At 60.1% G+C, this 22,423-nt stretch overlaps 1 protein-coding gene across 1 annotated transcript; it reads right to left on the bottom strand.

Annotated features, from left to right (window-relative positions):
- Positions 1-661: 661 nt before the first annotated feature.
- Positions 662-21,086, bottom strand: DDR2 (discoidin domain receptor tyrosine kinase 2). Its single transcript, XM_026123423.2, has 17 exons — positions 20,912-21,086; positions 13,761-13,870; positions 10,961-11,063; positions 10,611-10,842; positions 10,287-10,434; positions 9,931-10,036; positions 8,654-8,837; positions 8,337-8,580; positions 8,058-8,120; positions 7,745-7,875; positions 7,209-7,419; positions 6,194-6,417; positions 5,575-5,711; positions 4,941-5,132; positions 4,405-4,639; positions 3,254-3,403; positions 662-2,384 (listed from the first exon to the last, which is right to left on the bottom strand). Exons 2-17 carry the CDS (start codon positions 13,843-13,845, stop codon positions 2,247-2,249), a joined length of 2,583 nt encoding a protein of 860 aa, XP_025979208.2. The 5' UTR covers positions 13,846-13,870; positions 20,912-21,086; the 3' UTR covers positions 662-2,246.
- Positions 21,087-22,423: the final 1,337 nt, after the last annotated feature.

Below are 22,423 nucleotides of genomic sequence, written 5' to 3'. Positions count from 1 at the left end.
CTGCAGGGCTCAGCGTGGCCGCAGGCCGCACACTCAGCGAGCACTGAGAGCAGACAGGACATACCACCTATACACTGCTTGAGTCAGCCTCGATACACAGACCCTCTCCTTTTTCATTATGGGCAACTCCTGCTCTGCTGCTTTTTCCTTGTGCAACTGGTGTGGGTTGTCCAGGAGCTCTCTCTCAATTATCCTGCCTCTGTCTCTGACACTGTCATCTGCATATTTTCTCTTCTCCTTGCTTCTGCTCACATGTCCTGCATCTGCCCGTGCTTAGTGGGCACGCACACATCCCAGGCCTGCCTGTGCTGGTGGGCACATGCACACACACATCCCAGGCCTGCCTGTGCAGGTAGGCACACACACACACATCCCTCATCTACTCCTGCCCGGAGGCACACACACGCCCTGCATCTGCCCATGCCAGCGGGCACATACACACACATCCCACGTGTGCACTTCCCCAGGCCGCTCTCCCCACACTGCATTTCTTGGCACACACAGCACACCGTGCCAAGCGCGTTGGCCAGCCGTGATGGGAGCCCCAGGGTCCCTTGGCTGGTCACTACCAGCCAGGTTCTGGGGGTGCCCAAGGTGGCCCAACACTTTTCAAGGAGGTGAGCTGGCTTCTGAACTGCCACAAAGACACATGAAACTAGAGTCATGTAGCAAGTGTCTCTTCGGCGGGTTTGCCCCTATATGTAGGTGCATCTACTGAATATATACATGCCTTAGCAATAGTATACTGGGAACTGTGCCATGCGTGACTTGATGGTGCAGAACTAATGTGTACAAAAGTGTGAGAGGGTCCATGTACCCTCTAACTACAAAGTTCCTCCTGGCCAGTTGCAGAAGAACCTGATTTTGGGCCATGACGAGTAACCTGTCAGGGCTCCTGTGGGGCACAGGGGTCAGAACCTGCCCGCTTCGCTCGTGAAGCTGCCAGATCCAGGAGGTGCAGAAAGGTCCACATCCCTCCTTGTGAGAGAATGGACCGGTGCCAGGTGCCGCAAGATGCTCTGGCTGGAGAGTCCACCCTGGGTGCTTCAGCCGAGCTGTGATCCCCGGGCCGAGAGCAAGGGAGCACCGGGGTGCTCGCTGCACGGTGGCCGTGGCAGGCCATGCCATCTGTCCATCTCCAAACCATTGGGGAGCAACATGCCTGCTTGGCAACAGGTCTCAAAACTTTATGTGCCTTCCTCTCATCGCAGGTGAAGATGTGGGTTAATCCTGGGAGAAGAGGACCTGAGGATTTTACCTCAGAGGTGAAAAGTATGCTTTCTTACATCCCTGCAATGCCACCCAGAGAAAGGCACAGGCTGGGCTTAGCTCCCACCTCTGGCTGCCACACAGCACCAGAGGGGCACCAAAAATGCCTTTCTTTGGCACTTGAGCAGCTCTGAAATGGCCATGGTCAGATGAGAGGAGGTCCCCTCCAACACACGTCATACTGGTGCTGGTGGGCCCACTCCTTCCTGGCAGACATGGAAGAGCCATGGAGCGCCTGTGTGGCCCTGCTCCCGGGCAGGAGGCAGGTTCGTCTCTGGCTGAACACACTGCCTGCTCCAGCAGCGGGATGAGGAGCTAAGAGTGCAGCTGGGCTTCTCCCTTTGCAACTGGCAGCTGGGAGGCAGGAATGGGGCATTGCCACACGCCCATGCAGTCCGTCCAAAGCCCAGGAGGTCCAGAGAGCTTTGATTTTTGCCCTGTAATTGCACAGCCCACTGTGAGCTAGTGGCAACTCCTACATCACCGCAGGTGTCCGTGGTGTGCTCCCTGGCTCTGAGCCCTGTGCCAGGCACAGCCATTCAATGCTGTCTTTCTGCAGAGACCTTTGCTCTGCCAGGTACATACCCAGTGCACATCCCTTCCACAGATGCATGCCTGGTGCACAGGCCAGGAGCTTCCTCATGGAGAAAATACAGCTGACGTTCCTCCCCTCTGAACAGGGGAGAGAACCCACTTTGTCCAAATCCATTGTCACCAAGAACACGCTGCATCAATAAATAACGCTTGTCTCAGCCTGCGTCGCTCCCAAGCTCAGTTCAGCAAACAAGTCCAAGCTGTCCTACGCCTGGGTTCTTCTTGCTGCTTTTGGGGTTTTCCTCTTAGGCTGTTTCTGTACAATGAGAACAAGACCAGCTGCCCGGGTTTTACTGCTAAGTCCAAGTGAAGTGGCTTCAGTTTGTGTATGAGGTTCTTCTGGGGACGGGATGGGGACTGGGCTAGGTGAGGGGAGCAATGGGTCATTCTTCACTGGCTGATTCCTGGAGAAGGCGATGGATCTCCTGGAAGGAGGGACGATCTTTAGTGTCTCGTCTCCAGCAGCTGAGCATTAGCTTATAGACAGAGTCAGGGCAAAGTGCAGGCTGGGGAAGGTAAGTCTTCAAAAAAAGACAAAGATTAAAAAGGGAGAGAGTTACTGCCATGTAAAACAAATGGGAAAAAAAAAACAAACCAGGCCTATGGGAGCCTGATTTCTCCATGCAGAGGGCACCGGGGCAGGGGAGGTTGTGCTGCCTTACATTCATAGAGGAAAGGAAGTGTCCCAGAATTGCATGATGGTGGGGCTAGAGGACTTGAATATGACACACTTTCATGTCTCACAACCTGGCTGAACACTTCTATCCCCTGTGTCCAGCAAACAGTTTGTGTTCGACATGGCTTTGATCTTGCACAATACTGAGTGCTCTGGCACTGTCCAGCAAAGTGCATAAAGCAAGCTGTGGCACAGTGGCGAACCCAGCCCTCTGCTCCCACCCTGCTCTGCATCAGGCATGCACAGGTGTTTGGTGAGCAGAAAAGTTACTGTGGGTCAAAGGCATTTTGCTGGTACAAAGCTATCCCAAGCCCTACATGCTTGAAGCAGCTCAGCTTATGAGGCTGCCCTGGGGACTCTGGGCTGGTGTCTGAATGTCTTACTCCACTGTAACCCTGATGTGCACAGACAATAGTTTCACCCTCTTCCCAAAACTGCACAGCTGGGAGGGGGGAAAAGCCCAGACAGAGGTCAGCAGGCAAACAGTGCCTTGATTTTGTAAATTACAGATGCAGCTCATAGTAGGCTCAGCTGACCTTGCTACACCTCTAGTGTTGCCCGGCTGTCCTGTACAAATGCAGGGGACCCTTCTCACAGAATCCTTTGACATGGATGTACCTCAACCCATAAAACTTGTCCTTAGTCAAGCTTTCTATCTGGTAATCTTAAAACCCTTGCCCGCATCCCTGGGCTCCCAGGCACATCCATCCCTACCTGCCGGCCCTGGTCCCGGAAGAACTCGCCGGTGTTTTCGATGACCTGCTCGTCCGACAGCTGGGAGTAGGGCTGCTCCCGGCACAGCGTGAAGGTCTCCCACAGCGTCACGCCGAATGCCCACACGTCGCTGGCCGTGGTGAACTTGCCCTGGTTGGAGGGAGCAGCGTTAGGGAGGTTGGGCAGAGCAGATGGCCCCGTGCACTCACCTCGCGGCCCCTGGGCTTTGCCTGTTCATGCAAGCAGAGGCTTGAATGTCTAGTGCCCGCTCACACACAGACCAGTGGGATAGAGACGAGGCTCAGACCCCATGGCTGCCACCGACAGCCATGCTAGCCCTATAGACTTTCCTCCTCCCACCTGCGTGCCACCAGCCAGGTTGGCCTCCTGCAAGGAGAGGCCAGTGAGCTTTGCCCTGCAGGGTCCAGTTGACCCTGGTAACCTGTGGTCATGCTGCACAGCAGAAATGTTTGCATAAGCACCAGCTTTGCGCCGAAGGGGCCAAGCGGCAGGATGGTCACTGAACACCAAGAGCAGGTGCCCAACACTGGATCCCCCACGGCTGAAAAATTACCTTGTCCTACTCCATAAACACTTGTTGACCAATGCCTGTTTCTGGAAGCTTCAGCTATCAGATCTGGACCCAAAGAAGGGCTTATTCCCACAGACCTGCTGTCTTCTTGGGGCCAGAGCCTGGCAAGCTCTGAGTCTGGCTTGCCTCAACTGCACTGAGAGGTGGAGCTTGGTAAGGACAAAAATAAAAAATAGCCGTGCTCTCTCATTCAGATCTAACCATGGCCAAGAGAGGAAGTCACCTACTCTTTTGAAGGCTGGGGACCTGTGCTCCAAAGATCTCCACAGTCCCCCTATCCCTGCCTAAAAAAGGTGCTACCACTGCTGCGCTCTGTTGCTTCCATGGCTGCATGGTTCAGCCTGAACCTGGGCCCCAGAGACACTGGTGCATTAGCCACAGAGCTAATGTGTAGATCATGCACAGCACAAAACACATCACTACAGAGCAGCCAGTTCCCCCATCCCTTCCACTGCCCACACACATGGGCAGGACCCATCCCCTGCAGCTTTCAGACAGAGGGAAAAAAGGCGTGAGCAGACTCAAGACCGTTTCAGCATCAGTCAGAGCCCCCACATACCAGTAGGATGCTCTCCCAGGACATCCAGCGGATGGGGAGCACTGCCCGCCCCTGGATGCGGTAGTAATCCCCGCTGTACAGATTCCTGCTCATGCCAAAGTCTGCTATCTTGATGGTGTACTGCTTCCCCACCAGGCAGTTGCGCGTGGCCAGGTCTCGGTGCACAAAATTCAGGGAGGACAGGTACTTCATGCCGGAAGCGATCTGAGTAGCCATGAACCGCAGGTTGTTGTAGCTGCAAGGCAGGGGGAAAGCAGAAGGAGGACTGAGGCGTTGGGTAGGATGGGAGCCAAGAGGCTCAGCCCTGACCAGCCTGTCCCAGAACGCTGTAATGAGGCAGGGAGCCTGCACTAAGTTGCAACAGGGCTCAGGCAAGCCCATGGCAGACCTGCCTGGGGATGATGAAGGCCCTGTGGTAGCATCAACATGGCCACCGAGGGGGCAATAAGACCTGAGCATTGCACATAGGCTGGGCAGGGGCACGGCTCTGCCGTCCATGGGCCTCCCTGCCGAGAGCGGCACGCAGTGGGTGCTACCTGACGGTGGGAGCATTGCTGGCTGGGGGACTCTGCGGCTCGTGGCGGGACAGGAACTGGTTGAGGTCTCCGTTCTCCATGTATTCAGTGATCATGCACAGCGGGTCGTCCACGATGCACACTGCCAGCAGCCGGATGATGTTGGGGTCCTTGAGCCGTGACATGATCTTGATTTCCTTCAGAAAATCATTCCTTTCCGGAACAGAAACCACACAGATCGGATAGACAGACCCGCAGGGGCACAGAGGTGCACACAGAGGGGCCAAGCGTGCCTTGAACCCAAGGAAGCCTCATGGGGGCACTGGTGGGTCCCCCTGCCCCTGGCCACCCCTGGGCTGGGGCAGGGATCTGCTCCGAATGGGCCCGGTGGCTCAGGGCGGATCTGCACACGGCTGTGGGGTGGGCTTAGCAGGGGAAGCTGGAAAGTGGGTTAGGACCAGCAAGGACCAGATGCCCTCAGCGCATGTGTGGTCCTCGCAGCTGCACCAAATGCCTGGCCACAGGAGGAGGGGACACTTCCCCAAAGGCCTGGCTTTATTAAGAAGGGCTCTGTGTGAAAGGGACTGAAGTGACTCCCAGGGGAGTCGCTCTGCATGCAGAGGTGCCGGGGCTCATGCACTGCCTGACCGAATACCTGGCATTCTTGTTGGCATCCGCTCGCAGCATTTTCACAGCTACCAGCACGGGCTGGTTGGAACTGGTGTCTAAGCCATCCAGGGCAAAGTCCTTGTCTGCGAACTTCTCCATCCCATCCACTTCACAGAGATGAACCTGGAAGGAGGCAGCGGGCAGCCATCTATCCCCTGTGGCCCCTGCAAACTGGGACTTCACTGACTGTAGAAACAGGTCTGCAGAGCCACCGGTGATGGCAGCATTGGCGGAAAGGGAGGCACAGCCAGGAAGGGTCGGCACCCCCACCCGCAGCTTGGATCCAGGCACCTCTTTGGGAAGAAGGTGCTGGCGAGGTGAATACCACTTCCCAAGGGCCTCAGCCCCCACATAGCAGGTGCCTTTCCCTCCATGGCCTCGCAGGGCTTTGCATGTCTCCTGCTCATGCGTGGGTTCAGCATCCCTCTTTGCACCTCTCGGCCCCCAGCGAAGCAGCTGCAAACTAGGCAACTCATCCAGCCCCTGCTGACCAAACCACTGTGCTCCCTGAGCCTGTGGCCTCACACACTGCCGGGCTCCCCAGGGACTGAGATGCGGAGAGCCTTGCCTGGCCCCTGCTCAGAGCAGGTCCAGCTCTCACTCACCTCCCCAAACTGGCCCTCTCCTAGCTTCTCCTTGAAGGTCAGCAGCTTCCTGGGGAACTCCTCAACAGCCACATCCTTGCCGGAGAGCAGGTCCATGGTGAGGGCTGGCACGGAGTAGGTGTTGCCACCTGTGACACCCTGCAGGTTCACAATGTCGGCCTCGGCGTAGTGGGGGACGCCCTCGGGGCCGCTGGCCTGGGCTGGCTTCACGAGGCCGCTGCAGCCTGGGAGGGAGACAGCAGGGCCAGGCCTGCTGTGGGTGTCCTGCACACACCCACTGTGCTAGGGCTGAGCACCCTCCAGTCCCTGGCACCCGCTCAGGGGGCACAGAAGCCTTCCAGCCACGATCCTCCCCGTTAGCCTGTAGAGGAGCTCCCGGAGCGGTGCCACCACCTTCCCAAAGCCCCTGTGCCTCCCCAGCATGGCTGAGCTCCTTCAGCCCTGCTGCTCTGCCTTGGCTGGCCCTGGGTCCAGCCGCCTGCACTGCCTACTGCAGTAAATCCTCCCTCCTGGGGCCTGGATTGGCTCCAGGAACATATCAGTAACCAAGTTCACTGACAACTCCTGGCTTGGCCAGCTCAGTACGGCAGCTGCCTCCAGCCTCCTTGCCTGCAAGACCTGTAACCGAGAGGACAGTGCAGCTCTTTTACACAGGAGATGGAGAGAGACTGCCTTATCTTTAGCGTGGGTTGCAGCTCAGCCCTACAAATGCTTCCAGGCTCGCTATGGAAATGAAGAGCAGGACCGGGCTCCTCCCCATATGTGGGCAAAGGGAGAGAGAAGGGGCCACAGTGGGGCCCTGTGAGGGGACAGGAGAGGTTAATTTCTACAAGAACACTGAGATGGGTCAAAACTCCTTTTGACCAGAGCTCTGTGCCCATAAAGGTACCAGCATGTATTGTGCAGCTCGCAGGCAGCAAGGCTGGACTGTGCAGCAACCAGAGCCCGCAGCCGGGTGTTGCACACTCAGTGCACGATCGCTTGCTCACAGACTGCAGCATTTTGCATTTCTCACCTGTGTCTTCCTCCCCCGCCGTGAACTCGGGCAGCTTGCGTATCAGGCGCGAGGGCTCCTGGTAGTCTGGGCCCAGGGGGAATATGCGGTCATAGGTAGAGTTGGACTCCTGCTCACTGGACGAGGAGGAGCGGTTGTGGTTGAACATACTGGACTCACTGGGCAGGGAGAGGCTGACAGTCATTTCATCATCCAGCATCCTCCGAGAGGCCTGTGAGGTGGGAACAAGGGAGGGGAGAGAGCTGGACAGGGAGGCCCTGCAGCACCAGCGGGACAGGGGCTCCTGGGTGCCTCCAGCCTACCCTCCGCTCAGAGCAGGTCTGTCCCAGCACCATGTCCAGGCGCTGTGGCCGTGTCCAGCCCTGAACCCCCCAGCCAGAGCCTCCCACCTCTCTGGTGCTGCAGGAAGGTTTGAGCAACCACAGTCTCCGCTTTCCCCTTGCCAAGCACACAGGAAAACCTGCTGGGCAAAGAGCCCACAGGATGGCATGCAGGCACTCCCAGGAGACCTGGCCAGCTGCCCCATGCTTGCCCACCTTCTCCAGCATCTTCTGCCAGAATTGCCGCCACAGTATGATGACGATGATGGCCACCAGGATAAAGATGATTGCCACCAGGCACCCGATCAGGATGCGCGTGTTGCTGTCGTCTACCTTGAGCGTGGGGTCTGGCAGGAGGGGAGAAGAGCAAGAACTGGTGACGCTGGGGCATGGGGAGAGCAAGGGCCAGCTCGTGTTTCTCCACTGGCCGAGCAGACCCTCCCCTTTGAGCCCCCAGAGCACCGCAGGCCAAGTGCTGGCTCGGGGCGACATGCTTTGCCGTGTGTGGCAGCAGCCGCGTGTGCCTTACCATACGTGGTGGGAGCTACAGGCGCCTCTGGGGGGGCGGCTGAGTTGTTGTACATGGCTGCATCTGGCAAGGGAGAAGACGAGGCCCTCAGGGACGCAAGGACACCCACTGCCCCGCTCCCTCCCCAAAACCCCCGTGCAGAAGGGAAGCAGGGCCAGTCCCCTCAGGGCCTCGCAGGGCAGCAAGCATGGATGGCAGGGGGGCTCCGAAACCCCCAAAAGGCAGGTGGGAGGAGAGCATCCCACAGGAACCGATCCCACCTGGCAGGGCTACTGGTACCTGACTGGAAGGTGATCTCACTGAACATCATCCAGGTGTCGGCAAAGTAGTACTGGCACTTGATGGCGCTGGCCATGCGGTGGAGCAGGGGGACGGTGACAAACCGGGCGCTGGGGTTCACGTCATCCAACACCAGCACTGAGGAGATGGTGTTGGGCTCCCACTCGCTGGTGTCAGAACGGAAGTAGCACTGTACCTCCTTGAAGATCTTCACCCCCTTGGCGAACATGTTGTTGCAGTGCACCTGTGGGGCAGCCTGTGAGCACGGCCCCAGTGTGTGGGGCGGAGGACAGGGAGGCTGCATGGGGGGCACAGACCTTCATGGTGGTGAAGTTCCTGATCCGGTCGAACTCGAAGGTGATCTCGACATAGCCACCAGTGGTGCTCTCATTGCGCCAGCCAACGTAGTCATAGCCCGGCCACACATGGTACTCGTGGGTCTGCGTGAAGTCATCCAGGCCTGACACCCCGTCCGTCAGCTGGCCAAGTCCCTCTGTCATGCTGGCATATGCGAGGGGGGAAAGGGAGTGTGACTCTTGTGTGAACCCTGGAAACCTGGCAGTACCCGGCCCCCGCTCTTGCAACGGCAGCTCAGGCACCAGACAGGGCCCTGCAGTGCCTGAAAAATCTGGGAGAGGTTTTTTTGTGCTTCTTGAAGTTCTTTCTTGAAACCTCAGAGCGCTAACACACTGCAGTCCCCTGGGATTGCAGTCCTCCATCCTGCCTGTGCAAGGGGGCTGCAGAGCCCTACTCCTCTTGGGGGGACGCTGCCCCTCCAGAGGTCCCATCCATCAGCCCAAACAAGCTGGCCAGGCACTTGGGTGCTCAGGCAGAGAAGTCTGTATGGGAATATGGAAAAAGAAACGAGGCAAGCAGACAGACAGACAGAGCCCCCAGGCTAGGTCAGGCCCATAGGTAAGCAGGGCATGACCTTTGTGGTACAGCAGCAGCCAGGCCCTGCACAAATCACTGCTCCTGCACTCAGCCAGGGCTGCTAACACGCACTGGGCTGCATGTCCCCGAGCTTCCTTAGAAAAAACTCTCATGAGTCTGGCGTCTTAGCGTTAGAAAAGGCACTTAGCATTAGAAAAAGCACTTCCAAGCTATTTCTTTGAGCAGATGAAAGAAACAATATGCCAGCTCTGTGCCCAGATACTGGGTTAAATGCACTTTGGAGCTAACCTGTATGTGTAACTATACCCAGCAGAGTGATGGGAGGATCATAGCAAAAGCCGCAGGATGCTGAGGGAATGCACAGTGCAGTTACTGCGTATCCTAGAGAAGGGCTGGGAGTGCTGTCCTGGTCATGATGTCCCTGTCACACTGTCCCCATCACAACCTCTTGCCCACAGCCTCCCAGAGCAGGGCATGTCTCTTCCCCCTTGGGGAGGCCTCCAAGTATTTGCTCTGCTGAGGACCTCCCTGTGCTTCTGCCAGGGAGCAGGCCATCTTGCAAATGCAGGAAAACAAGCCCTTTCCAGAAACAACCCCCATCCCCTCCTGCCTCAGTTGTGCTGCAAGTGTGGAGACACGCAACACGGCGTCCACCCATCCCCACAGCTCCCATGCGCACAAACCCCAGGACCTCACTCACCTGTACCCAAATGCTCCGTCGTACACAGAGTCATTCAGGTAGATGACGGTGCCGCCAGGAAGGACGAGCTGCTGCCCAGCGGGTGCATTGTAGGAGACCAGCCCGTCTGCGGGAAAGGGAAGATGAGCGGCCCCTCTCTCCAAGGACCCCATTCCCAAGAGAGCTCGCAGCCAGACAGCCAGCGTGGCCAGCCCTGCTGCGAGCACAGTGCACAGCCCCGGTGCGCTCCCCGGCCCCGCGGCCCTGCCACCTCCTGGTGGGACAGACAGCCACAAAAACAGTCTGTCCCAGGGCTGGACAGCCGTGCTGCCAGCACAGGGAAGGGGGCCGGGCGGTAGCAGGGCTGTGCCACCCACCGAGCCACACGCAGCCGTACAGCTCCACGCGCAGGCACACGTTCATGGAGTGGTCAGTGACAGGGATGAAGCGGACAAAGCGCGCGATGAGGGGCGGCTCCAGGTCCTTCAGGACGATGTCGTACGGGTTGGTGTTTCCATCCAGGACCTGAGGAGACAGACATGGGATTGGGAGAAGCAGGCACTTGGGGACAGGGGGCTCTTGGGGTTTGCACCAGCGTTGGCGGGGTGCCACGTTTGTGTGCATGGTGCCGGGCAGGGGATCCCACGCACAGCTCTGGGTGCAGAATGCCGGCAGGGAAGAGCCTGCATCCACCCCCTCACCTGCTTCCCATGCCGGTTCCTCCAGGAGATCCATCGAGTGCCATCCCGGCTGTAGTTGATCTTATACATGGGGGCGAACTCATTCCCATGGCCCCCCGCGTGGCGACCCTGGGTGCCCACCAGTGTGATGAAGTGCAGAGCACGCAGGTCGATCTGCAGGAACTCCTTGAGGTCGTCGGGCTCCACCGGGATCTCCGGGCACCAGGCGCCGTCGCCATCCTCCGAGTCCAGCCTGGAAATGCCGCGGGGAGAGCAGAGGAGCAGCTTGCACATGGGGGCGCAGGGAGGACCAGTGCCCTGACCAGTCCCGCCAGCCTTCCCAGTGCCGTGAAGGGCACCCCTGCACTCACCGTCCATACTTGGCGGCCGTGGACTCAGACCACTGGCTGGAGGCTGAGATGTCCTCGTCGGGGATGTGCCCACCGGACATGCCCAAGGGGTACCGGCACACCGCTGCAACGAGACCGGTGGGGCACTGAGCGGAGGGCTGCCCACAGCACCGGGTTTGTGCCTTGGCTAGCCCTTGGCTCTGCCCAGCGCTGGCCCCTGCAACGGCTAGGACCGGGGCACAGTGCCTCCCCTGCCAAGAGCATCGCCACACTCGCCGCCCGGCTTCTGGGTTTGCTGTTTGGACTCATGACCATCCCTGGGTGACCTCCCATGGGACCCACCTCTGGGGAAGGCTGCTGAAGTCTGGGGGAGCTGCAAAGAGCAGGCACAGCTCACAGCACCCACACAGCTGTGGGAAAAGGCTGGGACCACACGAAGAGCCCATCAGCCTTGCTGAAACGCACTTCAGCAGGGGCAGCATAGGAGCCCGTGGGCTGCTGCCACTCTGCCTGCACACTCCTTCTTCTGGGGGGGACCCAGAGGGCTCAGTCCAGCCCAGATCCCCTGAAAAAAAGCATGCAGCAACCTGTTCTTGGCTGCAGCCGCCTTGCCTACTCCCCCAGCTGCCCAGAGGAGTGAGGGATAAAACCGGGCCAAGCAATCAGCACGCTCACCGTTGCTGCCGGCACTGGCTCTCACCCCCGCTTGCAGCCCTGGGCACCCAGCAGCTCCCGCGTGGCAGGGCTGCTGCCGGGCCGTGCTTCTCTGGGGCCTGCGCAGCCCCCGTCTGGGAGTGGAAAAGTACCTGGTGCCTGCGGTGCCTCGCTGCATCCCCCGGGCAGCAGCCAGCTCCCCGGGCACTGCATACAGCGCCGCTTCCCAGGAGTTATTTTTCACGCCTGGCTGCCAAGAGCTCTACTGAAAGAGCAGCTTGTTTGGTGATGTTTGCTGTCTCTCTGCCGGCTCCAGCCCACAAAGCTCCCTCCACAAACCACCCCCAAGCAAACAGCCATGCAGAGGCCAAGGGCCGAGGTGATGCTGCAGCAGTGGCAGGGACACCCTCCTGCCCCGCAGACTGCAGCTCACCCTGTGCTGCAGCCGGCAAGGACCACGCGTCCCAGCGTGCAGAGCTGCCCAGGGACCTGGAGAGCCCGTCGCCGGTCCCCACACCATGGGGTAGCGTTTGCCACCTCCTGCATGGCATGCGGGATCCCGGGGAGCTTGTGGAGAGGCTGCACGGTGTGCAGGGGCCTCGTTTAGCACTTCTGGCTCTCATTCCGCAGCCACCAGGTTTTACCTTCCCTTGCATTTCAACATAAATATCTCTGTGCCTTGCCTGTCATGTTAAGGTGGCACCTTGGGGTAGGACTAGGTGAGCTGCCAGCTGGGAAGCCACCTGCAACGAGCCCTTCTGGATGTCCTGGGCACGGACCTTGCTGCAGAGCAGGAGCAAGTTCTCAAAGCCTGTCTCAGCCCAGGCTGCGGCAGCTCGGCCTCCATCCCCTTGTGCAGCAGCAGGGCATGGGGATAGCCCAGGCTGCTGCTGTACAGGGATGTGTGGCTCCAGACAGCACCGCAGCAGGGGAGGAACAAGCTCCAGCAACGCAGCTTTGGCGATGCACATCTCAGTCTCATACACCTGACAGAGGAGTGGGCACATCCTTAGCACCAGCACTGGCATTGTGTGGAGTGCCCCTTCCTATCGCTGGCTCTGCAACACTGCTTGCAATGCTCTGCAGTGTGCAGCTCTCCTTGAATTTCCATTTAAACACAGTTGCAAACTTCACTAAACGCAAAGCAAGCCCTGCTGCGACCGTTTCTTGGGGACCAGCTCAGCTGCTTTGGCCCTAGTTAATAACCATCCTAGCCAGGCAAAGCCAAAGCTGCAGAGGAAATGGGATTGCTTCATTTAGTGCTCTGCAGCCTCTAGGGCAGACCCAGCAAGCTCTCCTCAGGGATGGAACAAGCCTTTGGAGGGAATGGCTGCAGGAAGGCCTCCAGCAAAGCCCTGTGCCCTGAAGGAGTCTGGGCTGTGCATCCATCCACGCAGTATGGGGGACAAGGGCAGAAGAGGGGTGAGCCCTGCAGATGCAATTTTCTTGCTGACATTCAGTCCAGTTTTTTGGAGGTTTCAGAATAAACTTTCTGACCAGAATCCAGGCACCTTGGCAAGTCTCTTTACTAAAGCCAGTCTTGGCTGTCTGTGAAACTGCTAATCAAGCAGCTTGCAGCAGCAGGAAACAATAACCCAGCATCTTCCCTTCTCCCGCACTACTCAAACTCTGACCCAGATTGGCTCTATTAGCCCCAAACGCACAAGGGCTCCCACTCAGAGGCTGGGGCTCTGCCTACAGCTTTGCCCTAATCCAAACGCCCTGTGCACCATGAGGCAGCCCGTACTGAGCTGCATGACGCCGTATGGGCCAGGATCAGGGCATACCAGCCTGTGATAGGTGCTCTTTGAGTCACTGGCAATGATGGAGACGTGCAAGACAGCAGCATGACCCTACTGGTGTGCACCCAAGAGCAAGCACTCTGTCCTGGGGCTCCTGTTCACAGGACTGACAAGCCCCTTGCAGTAACCCTGGCCAACCACCCCACCGCCTGCCACCTCAAATCCCTGGCAGGCATGGGGCCATACAGACACTGCCCCGCTCCCAGAGCCAGGGAAGCCCCTGAAATCCTGGAAACAACATGACCCCATCGTGATGCAGGAGGAGACTCCTGCATGCGAGCCTTGGCCTCCACCTGGCAGGTCCACAGCCATGGAAAACGTGTGCCCCGCTGCTATTGCAGCCGCCCAGCCTTCGCCTTACTTACCTGGATTCACCTGGCCTCTCGCAGCCCGCGGGATGCCCAGGAGCAGCAGGAGCGGCAGCAGGGCCCCGCCGGGGAGGGCCGTCATGTCGGCAGTGCTTCGGCCCCAGAGCCTGCAGAGACAGAGCAGGGACTCGTTACACCGAGGCACCGAGCTGCGCCGTGGTGGTCCAGGGCCGCCAGCCCCACACAAGGGTCCCCCTGGGCCTCGGCGCAGGAGGGAGCCCCAGCCTGCACCTCTCCACGAGAGTGGTCAGAGCCGTCCCCGTCTCCCACGCTCCTGCCAGCAGCACTCCCTCGCCCCAGGAGCGCAGGGCTGTGCTGGTGCACCTGCTCACGCGGCCCCACGCCGTGCCCGGACCCAACGAGCTCATCAGACCAGGGAGGACATGTGCCGTTGGCTCAGGAAGCACAGCTGAGAAGGGCCACGGGAACCACGCGACGCCTCCAGCAGCCCTGCTCAGGGACGGCGCCGTCTAGCTCAGCATCGCTCCAGAAACGCTCTGACCGGCCTCCCTGTCCTCAAAAGGTTTTGAAAGCAAGATCTTGCACAACCTCATCACGTAACAAAATAATAACACATTGCAAAACGCAGTTTCCTTGTGCCTTCTGGCTCAGGAGAGACCATCACAGATAACTGCCCGTGATTTACAGTGTATTTATTCTGACAGCTCTCCACAGCTGAGCAGTTTCCAGTCCTGCCATGGCAAACTCCCAGATGAGCCGAGAAAAGGCGAGCGTTGCCGACCAGGACCCCGATAAGACGCTGCGGAGACGGGGAGCACTGGCAGCGCGGGTGAGCGCTGCGGCCTGCTGCAGGCCACTGTGCCGGGGCTGCCCCGCAAACCACCCGGGCACTGGGACGGGAGCCAGCGCCGGCGCCACGGCCAAGGCCTCCGGTGCCAGAGCGCGCAAGGTGCCGCGGCCCCGGCCAGTGCGGAGGGGCCTCCGGGGCGCCTCCCAGCCGCGGTTTTCTCAGGCTCTGCCAGAAGGAGTTCATTAGATCCGGCGGTGAAGGGGACGGGCGCCCGGCCAAGGCAGCATAGCTTATAAAACTGTCGCCCACCCTGGCTGGGAGACGAGTGCCGGGGCGCCCCGGGAGAAAGCCAGACCTCGTGGCGCGGATGCTTCCCAGCGCTTGGGTCCAGCTGTGACCGCAGCAGCGAGTCGTGCAGGACGCTGAGACAAGGCATCCTGCTCAATTCTCCACGGGGCGCTTCGGGGACGGGCTGGAGCCATCCGGAGCCGCCAGCAATTATCTGCAAGGACGTGCAGAGAGCAGCGAGCGCAGGCGGCATTGCAAAAGGGGGAGCGGGGCCCAGCAGGATTTCAGGCTTTCTGGTGGGTGATTTAAAGGAAAAAAAGATCAGCTGTCGGATGGTCTGGGACAGGAAGGATGGTGGTACGCCTGAGCAGGGGCAGCGGCCGGTGTTGGTGCGTGCCAGGGACAGCATGATGCTGCTCCGCAGGAAGGATCAGAGCCAGCGTGGCAGTCAGCACGCACAGCCTGGGGGTGCACAGACCCGCTCGCTCGGAGGCCCTCCAGCCCCACGCCATGAGGCATGCCCGGCCTCTGAGACGTCAAGGACCGACCCCAGCACCGAAGGCACAACGATTTTGGAGAAATCTTTAAAAAAGATTAAAATAATCTGGTTCATATGCATGTTAACATCTGGAGAAATAACCTACTAACCTGGGGGGTTAAAAGGAGCATAGCCCCTGGCCAAATAGGAGCTGGTTGCACTTCAGTGCTGGGGTAAATCACAGCCCAGGGCCCAGCTTTGCCAGGGAAATCTCATCTGCATTGACAAGTCTCCAAGCTGGCACAGAGGTGGTAACCCAGGGGGTGTTTTGAGGGTGACCCAGAGCCCTGCAGATCCGCTTTACAGACATTATAGAGCAATTCTCCCTCTTCTAGACCTCCTGGAGACCTACCACCTTACAGGGTGACTTCCATATCAAACCCACGGTTTGGCTAATGGGCACTGCTGTCTAAATGAAACCCTCAGAAGCTCAATGTGGTGGGGGAAGATGGGTGGCTCTTGTGGTGCTGGGAGCTTCTGCCAGTGTGGCTGCTAACCAGGCAAGGCACCAAAATGCTTAGAAGCAGCTGGGCTGCACCACGGAGGAAATCTCTGCACTTCACACCCAGCTCGCGCCGTTACGCCACAGATTGTGGGCACTGCAGGAGCCCAACAAGGGAAACCGTTTTTCCCCTGAGGCTAGAGATGCTTTCTCTCTAATGCAGAATACCAGGCTCCGCGCAGAGGTGACAGGTGACATCTGAAGGCCTGTGCTGCAAAGGTTTGATCAGGTGGTCCCATCCCCATGAGACAAGGCAGGCGAATTGGTGCACAGGGAGCTCACAAGCTGTTCCCAAGGCGCGTGCCCGGCTCCTGTGGGTGCCGGTGAGACACGTGCCTTTGCAAACCTTACTCATGGCTTCCCCAGGCTGTTTCATGACCTGGGTAACAGAGCCAACATCCCCAGGTGCCCACCTGCAGCACAGCTCGGCTCTGATCTCCTCCCACGGCCATGCTGTCACCGGAAGGGCAAAGGGGCAGGCTGGGACGAGACACAAATCAAACCACGGCTTACAGCGCTCCCAAACAGGCAACGCTTCCACCCGCGCAAAGGCCGCGAGGAAGCAACAGAAAAGCCGGCATTGCTGCAGCTACGCAAACGCACGCCGAGGACAGCGTCCCTGGCCCCAGGCGCCACGGCTGGAGCAGACCCCTCCAGGCGGCCTGGCAGGTGCAGGCAGGCACTTTTGGGCTGATTGCGGCCGACAGCTCAGATACACCCTTCTCCGCCCTGGGGACAGATGCTTTGGGGTGCAGGGACTCTTCCCCTGGCCCCTCTTTCGCAGCAAGTCCATTTCAAGCCAAGCTGAGTACTAGCAAACCAACTGGTGCTGGCCGTCCCTCGGGGGCGGAGGGTCTGGGGCACACCACGGGTGGGTAGAAATGGGTCACCGCCGCATACGAGCGTGTGAGGGCAGCCCCCACCCCTGCACCGTGCGGGCCGGCGCGCTGCCGCGGTAGCTGGATGAGAAAAGTGGCTAAACCCCAGCCATTTACTGTGGTCGCGAGAGAGCGAGCACAAGAGTTTGTTTGGATTTGTTTGAACTGTGTGGCCGGAGATGAAGATCCTTGGGAATGAAAAGCAAAAACAAAATGCAGAAAAAAAAAAGAGAAAGGGTTTTGTTTTAAAATAGCGAACAAAAGTGCCAGGCGCCTCCTGGTCCCGAGCAGGCTGGCTGTGCCGCCAGCCCTGGGCCGCGGGGCGAGCGAGGCACCGACGTGCCTCTGGGCTCAGCCGGGCCAGCGGGCGCCGGGGGACCGTCCCTGCATCCCGCCCGAGCGCGGCACGGTGCCTCGCCGCCCCGATGGGCTCTCGCGGGAAACGTCTCCCACGAGCCCTGAAACTTTACGGCAGCTCCGACAACACGGGCTGGGATGGACGTGCTGGAGGGACGAGCTGACTGGCCAAAACCAGGCTATGGGGCCTGCGCAAACAGCCGCGGGGGGGTCCGAGGTATTATCTGGTAATTATAATTATCTGATAACGAGCGGGGGGGACTGGCGCCTGGGGAAAGCCTCCCCGAGGCACACACGCCAGCCACAGCCTTCTCCCACGGGCACCGCTACGGAGCCGCCGCAGCTCGACCTTCGCATGCTGAGCGATGGAAAACCTGTCCCCTCCTGCCCAGCAACACCAGCAGAAAGCCCAGATCCCCCCAAAAGCCGCCAGCCCCTTGCGGGCGCTGCACTCGCTCCCAGCGCGGCCCCCCAAGCCCCGTGGGGAGCTCCCGGCACGAGCCGCTGGGTGCAGCCCCGCTCCCGGCCAAACCCGGGCCGTCCTTCGCCACGGAGGCAAAGGCAGCCGGGGCAGGGGCACCACGCCAGCGCTGCCCAGCGACGCACGGGCTGGCCGGGACCCCTGTGCGAGCAGGGCGAGCACCGCAGTGGGCCACCGCTCCCCCTCCACCCCTTTTAACCCCTGTTACGTCTCACCTGCATTAGCCGCGCTGGGAGAGGGCGGCTCAGAGCCCTTTGCATCGGGAGCCTAAGCGGCTCTTCGGGGAAGCTCGTGGGCACATTTATACACCTTCGGTGTGCGCGATATAAATATTTGCAAGCCTGGGCTGCTTTTTCTGGCCGGGCCCTCTGCTCCGGCTTCCTCGGCGGATTGCTTCAGCGCCGGCCGAGCGCTGCCGGGACAGAGCGGCCCTTTGTGGCAGCGGCGGGCGGCTGGCGGGGCCGGCCGCGGCGAAGGGCAGCCTCCCCCCGGCGCGCGCCAGCCAACGCCTTCGCCACGCTGCCCACACGTTGCCAGGAGGAGGCCCGCAGAGCGCCCGCCGCCCGCTCCGGGGAGAGGCACCCAGCCCCTCCGCTGCCCTGGCCCCGAGGGGCGACTCCGGCGGGGGGAGGCCGGACCGAGAGATGGTGACACCTCTGCTGGCCTTCAAAACCGACGGGATGTGTCAGTGCCTAAACCTTCGGTCGCTGCCACTTCACACCAAATACTCGAAATCAGCCCTTTGCAGCCCGGTGGTTAGCTACCGGCTTCGTTGGGTGCCTCTGCTACAACACCATGAGCTTTGCAGATAAAAATGCTGCTGGACAAGAAACAAATTGCAAATAAACATGCTGCTTTATATCAACCTTTTTCCTTTTTTTTTTTTTTTTTTTTGGAAAAGCACATATATATTGTTGCATTTTTTTCTATCCCCAGCTTGGAAAGTTTAGGTAACAGGGTAACTTGCCAGCTAGCTCGGTTGCGAACGATAATTTCAACTACATAGCTCAAAATTGGTGAGAAGTGACCACAAGGCTCATATTTGATCATAGCCAATTCCTACAGCACTAAAACGCTCAATTTCCTTTTGTAGTCCAAAAAACGTCCACAGATATTTTTTCCCACTATTCTTTCAGTCTGAGCAAACTCTTTAGGCATCGGGATACCAGATGCTGTAATCTCCCAAAGGGAAGGGATTTACATTCAGTCTAATATAAGGAAACTTTCCCATCGCAGGCGTGGTGAAATGCTTGCTGTTCGCACGGCGGCACTGGGATCCGGGGGGACCGCGGGGAGACAGTGACTCATGCGCTGGGGCTCCGGGCAAAGGTACGTTTGGTCAAACAGGCTGCGAGTTATTGGCAAAACGGCTGGAAATCATTTTTGTTCCACCAGCTTTGAAAGAGGGATGGCTTCGCTACGTTTTGTCTAAAAATGTTTGCTGAAAATTTCAAACACTGGAAATTTTTACTGCACAACATTTTCGGTGTTTCTTTCTGGCACCTTTCGCTTAGTTTGGAGCATTCTTCTTCCCTTTTCTCCCCCCTCCTTTCCTCTCTTCTTCTGCACAAAATTGCCAGGGAAAATTAGGGGAAGAAAATTAAACCTGTGTTTGTTCAGCAGCTCTTCTCTGCCTCCCCGCAGAGGCAGTTAGACGAGGAGACACTCGCCCCTCCGGCGAGGCTCCCCGGCAGCTGTGATTTGCCATGGCCACTGCAGGACAGACCTTCCCGGGCGAAACCTGCTGCCAGGCTGCTTAGAAATGGCTTGGGGCTCGCTGGAGGGAAGCGATCCCCCCTCCCCCCCCCCACGCGGAGGGGGCTGGTCCCGGCTTGGGGTCCGGGTGCCGAGGCTGCCTCGTTGGCATCCCAGGCGCCATTCGGCAACTTACGGGTGGGAGGGAGGCGCGGGTGCCGGCGCCGCTCCCGCTGCCAAGGCAGCTCGGGCACCTCTGACGGGACCGTCCCGGCACCCCGAGCTGGAGCATCGCCTGCGCTGGGCCTCACGGGGCCACCCCGTCGCGCCCGGGGGATGAGCCTGCGCTAGCCTCCGTGCACAGGGAGCCCATCACGGGGCCTGGCTGCGTTTGTGGCTGCTTTCGCAAAGCGCAGTGCCACGAAGAGGGAAATCACCCTTTTCGCTGTGGGCCTGGCAGAGGGGCCAGGTTGGGGCCAGGTGCTGCTGCACCAGACGGGCACGTCGCAGCCCCCGAGGGGGGTCGGACTAGGCGCTCTCCTGAGCCCCGCATGCCTTTACACACAAAAAGGGCTGTCACGGAGTAAATTCATCGTTCTCCTTATTGCACCCTCGTGGAAAGTCTAATCCCGGCAGAAAGCAAAGGGCCCTGTGTCCCCCCCGCCACGAATAGGGAGACCCCCGGCGCGTCCGCCCCGCCAGGAGCCCCCAGCTGGGTTTTGGTCAGCTCCCCCTGACCTGTGCTGCCTGCAAGGAGCCAGCGGCCCCGCTTGCGCCAAGTCACAGTGGGATGCACCGAGGCCACGCGGGAGGACGAGCCCCCCCGAGCTTCCCCTGCATCCCGAGACGCACGTGGCAGTTTGGCTCGGGGGCTGGGGACCCCCAGCCTGGCCGGCACTACAGCCCCCGGCATGCCGTGCCGCCGGTGCAGCCTCTGCAGGGGCGCACTGCAGCATGCCGGGACCCGTAGTCCCCCTGCCCCCAAAAAGGCCATTTTAGACCTTGGCTGCGCTGGATGCAGCCCCATTTTCTGCAACTGCAGGCGCCTCCCCAGCGCAGGCCGACTGGCTCTGCTGGGGACTTTGCAGCACCCAGCACGTCCCCATCACCGCCAGCTGCCCGGGAGAGACCCTCGGTGGCCGGCTGCACCCCACAAGGGTCTCCGCCAGCCGAAAGCCCGCGTGCCCCCTTGCTGGTCCATGCCGTGGTGCGTGGCGTCATGGCATCGTTGTCGGCAGCGGGATGCAGGGTGGGATGCTCGGTGGCGCCCGACCCCGCGCCCGGGCAGGGGACCCCAGGGACAGCAGGGCCTTGCCGGCCGGCCAGCCCTGACACCGGTGCTGCCAACAGCAACACGCGCCGGAGCCAAGGAGAGACGCACCAGGAAACGCCGGCCCGTCACGAGGGGGAGAGGGAGGACGGGGGGGCGTCGGGAGAGGAAGGGCCAAATTTCATCACCCCAGGCGGGGAGGCCGCCCCACAGAAGCCGCCAGACTGACCCCACGCCGGCGGCCTCGGGGCACTCCCCAGCCGCTCTGCGGGGGGACCCAGCCACCCGCCGCCAAGCAGGGGGTCCCCGCGCCGCCCGGCCCCCAGAAGCGCGGGCGCCCTCCCGCCACGGGGGCGAGCGCCTCCCCACGCACCCCGAAGTGACTCACCGCGGTGGGGGGCCGGGGGCCGGGCGGGCGCGCTGGCGCGGCGGGCAGCCTCCTCGCCCCTCGGCCCGGCCGGAGGAGCCAGGCGCCGAGCAAACTTCCCCGGGCTGATGCAAGATGCCTGTGAGCGCGCTTGTGCATTCTGCGGATTCCTGGGAGCCGGCCAGAAATCCCACAATCCAACATATTGCACATTTGGTTTCAATTAGGGAGCAGAGAGGGGGAGCCAGCCACCAATCCAAGCCGGTTTTTCAGCGGAGGTTATTTTCCTCGACCCGAGGGAATGTGTGCAAAGCTATAATTTACAGCAAAACCCATTCATAGCGCGAGAGAAAAAATAAAAAAATACCCGCGGCCAGCGAGGGGACTTAAAGCAATAGGCAGCGTTTTTCTTTCCGTCGTTCACCCCTTCCGTGGCAGGACAGCGCACGTGTCTGGGCCCACGCGTGCTTCCCCACAGCACTCTGTGCCCGGGAGTGTGGGTGGCAGCGGTGCCCGAGCAGCGCGCTGCCGGCCCCGGGGCCTCCCGGCGGGTCCCTGTGCCGGGCCTCCCGCCGCCGCCGGCGTCCTCCACGCGCAAGGGTCTTCGCTCAGCAAATAAAGCGGCCGAGACTCCCGCAGGGAAAACAAACCTGCCACCAGGAGACTGCGCGGAAGAAAGAGCTCACGCTCCCCCAGCTGCCCTGTAAAACTGGGGTTTTACCTCATTTCCAGGCACTAACTTGGCACCGTGGCCCTGACTACATAACATAGCACTGATAAGATAATAATAATAATAATAATAATCAGCTTAAATACATTTTTGTGCAATAGTTAAAAAGGCAAAATTAAAAAAAATGAATCGCTTGTATTTCAAACTACTTTTCCAGCTGAGTTTCAGGCCACCACCCCAGTGTGGCCGCGGGCAGCGGCACCAGCCCGTTGGGGCTCCCCGGCACGCCAACCCCCAGCGCACGCCCGGCGGAGGCCCCGGCGGCAGGGGCTGGTGCTGCCCTGCACAGCGGCCGGGAAACGGGGCTGGAGGTGGCCACAGTGGGCTGCACAGTGGAAAAACGGGCCATTTGGGTCTCTGTGCACAGAAAGCCACGTCCTCCCCACCCTGGGGCGGAGGAAGAGCTTTCTGAGGCTGCTCCTTGCAAGGGCCTCTGCCAGCCCCCGTCGGCTGCTTTTTGACGGCCCGGGGAGGGCTTTGGTGGACTGCAGTGCCTCCCGCGCACGTCTGCGTGCACAGAGCCTGCCTCGCGTGCACGCGTTCGGGGATTGCCGGCCGTCTCCCGGGGAGGCCGGCAGTGGAGCTGTCTTGTGCCTGGGGTGCACCCGGGAAGGAGCCCGCAAAGAGCTGCTCTGCCCAAAAGCAGCACCCGGCGCAGCCAGTGAGCCCTGCGGCTGCCGGGGGCTGCGGGACTCACGGAGAGCCGCAGCAGAGCCAGGAAACCAAACGCACCCCACGAATGACCTCGAACAGCTTTTCCGCACGTAGTCTGCAAGGAAGACTGGGGCTTTACTTGGGAAGCA

This window comes from Dromaius novaehollandiae, chromosome 8 (assembly GCF_036370855.1).
Source record: "Dromaius novaehollandiae isolate bDroNov1 chromosome 8, bDroNov1.hap1, whole genome shotgun sequence".
Taxonomy (NCBI): domain Eukaryota; kingdom Metazoa; phylum Chordata; class Aves; order Casuariiformes; family Dromaiidae; genus Dromaius; species Dromaius novaehollandiae.
This window is presented reverse-complemented; position numbering and strand designations above follow the sequence as displayed.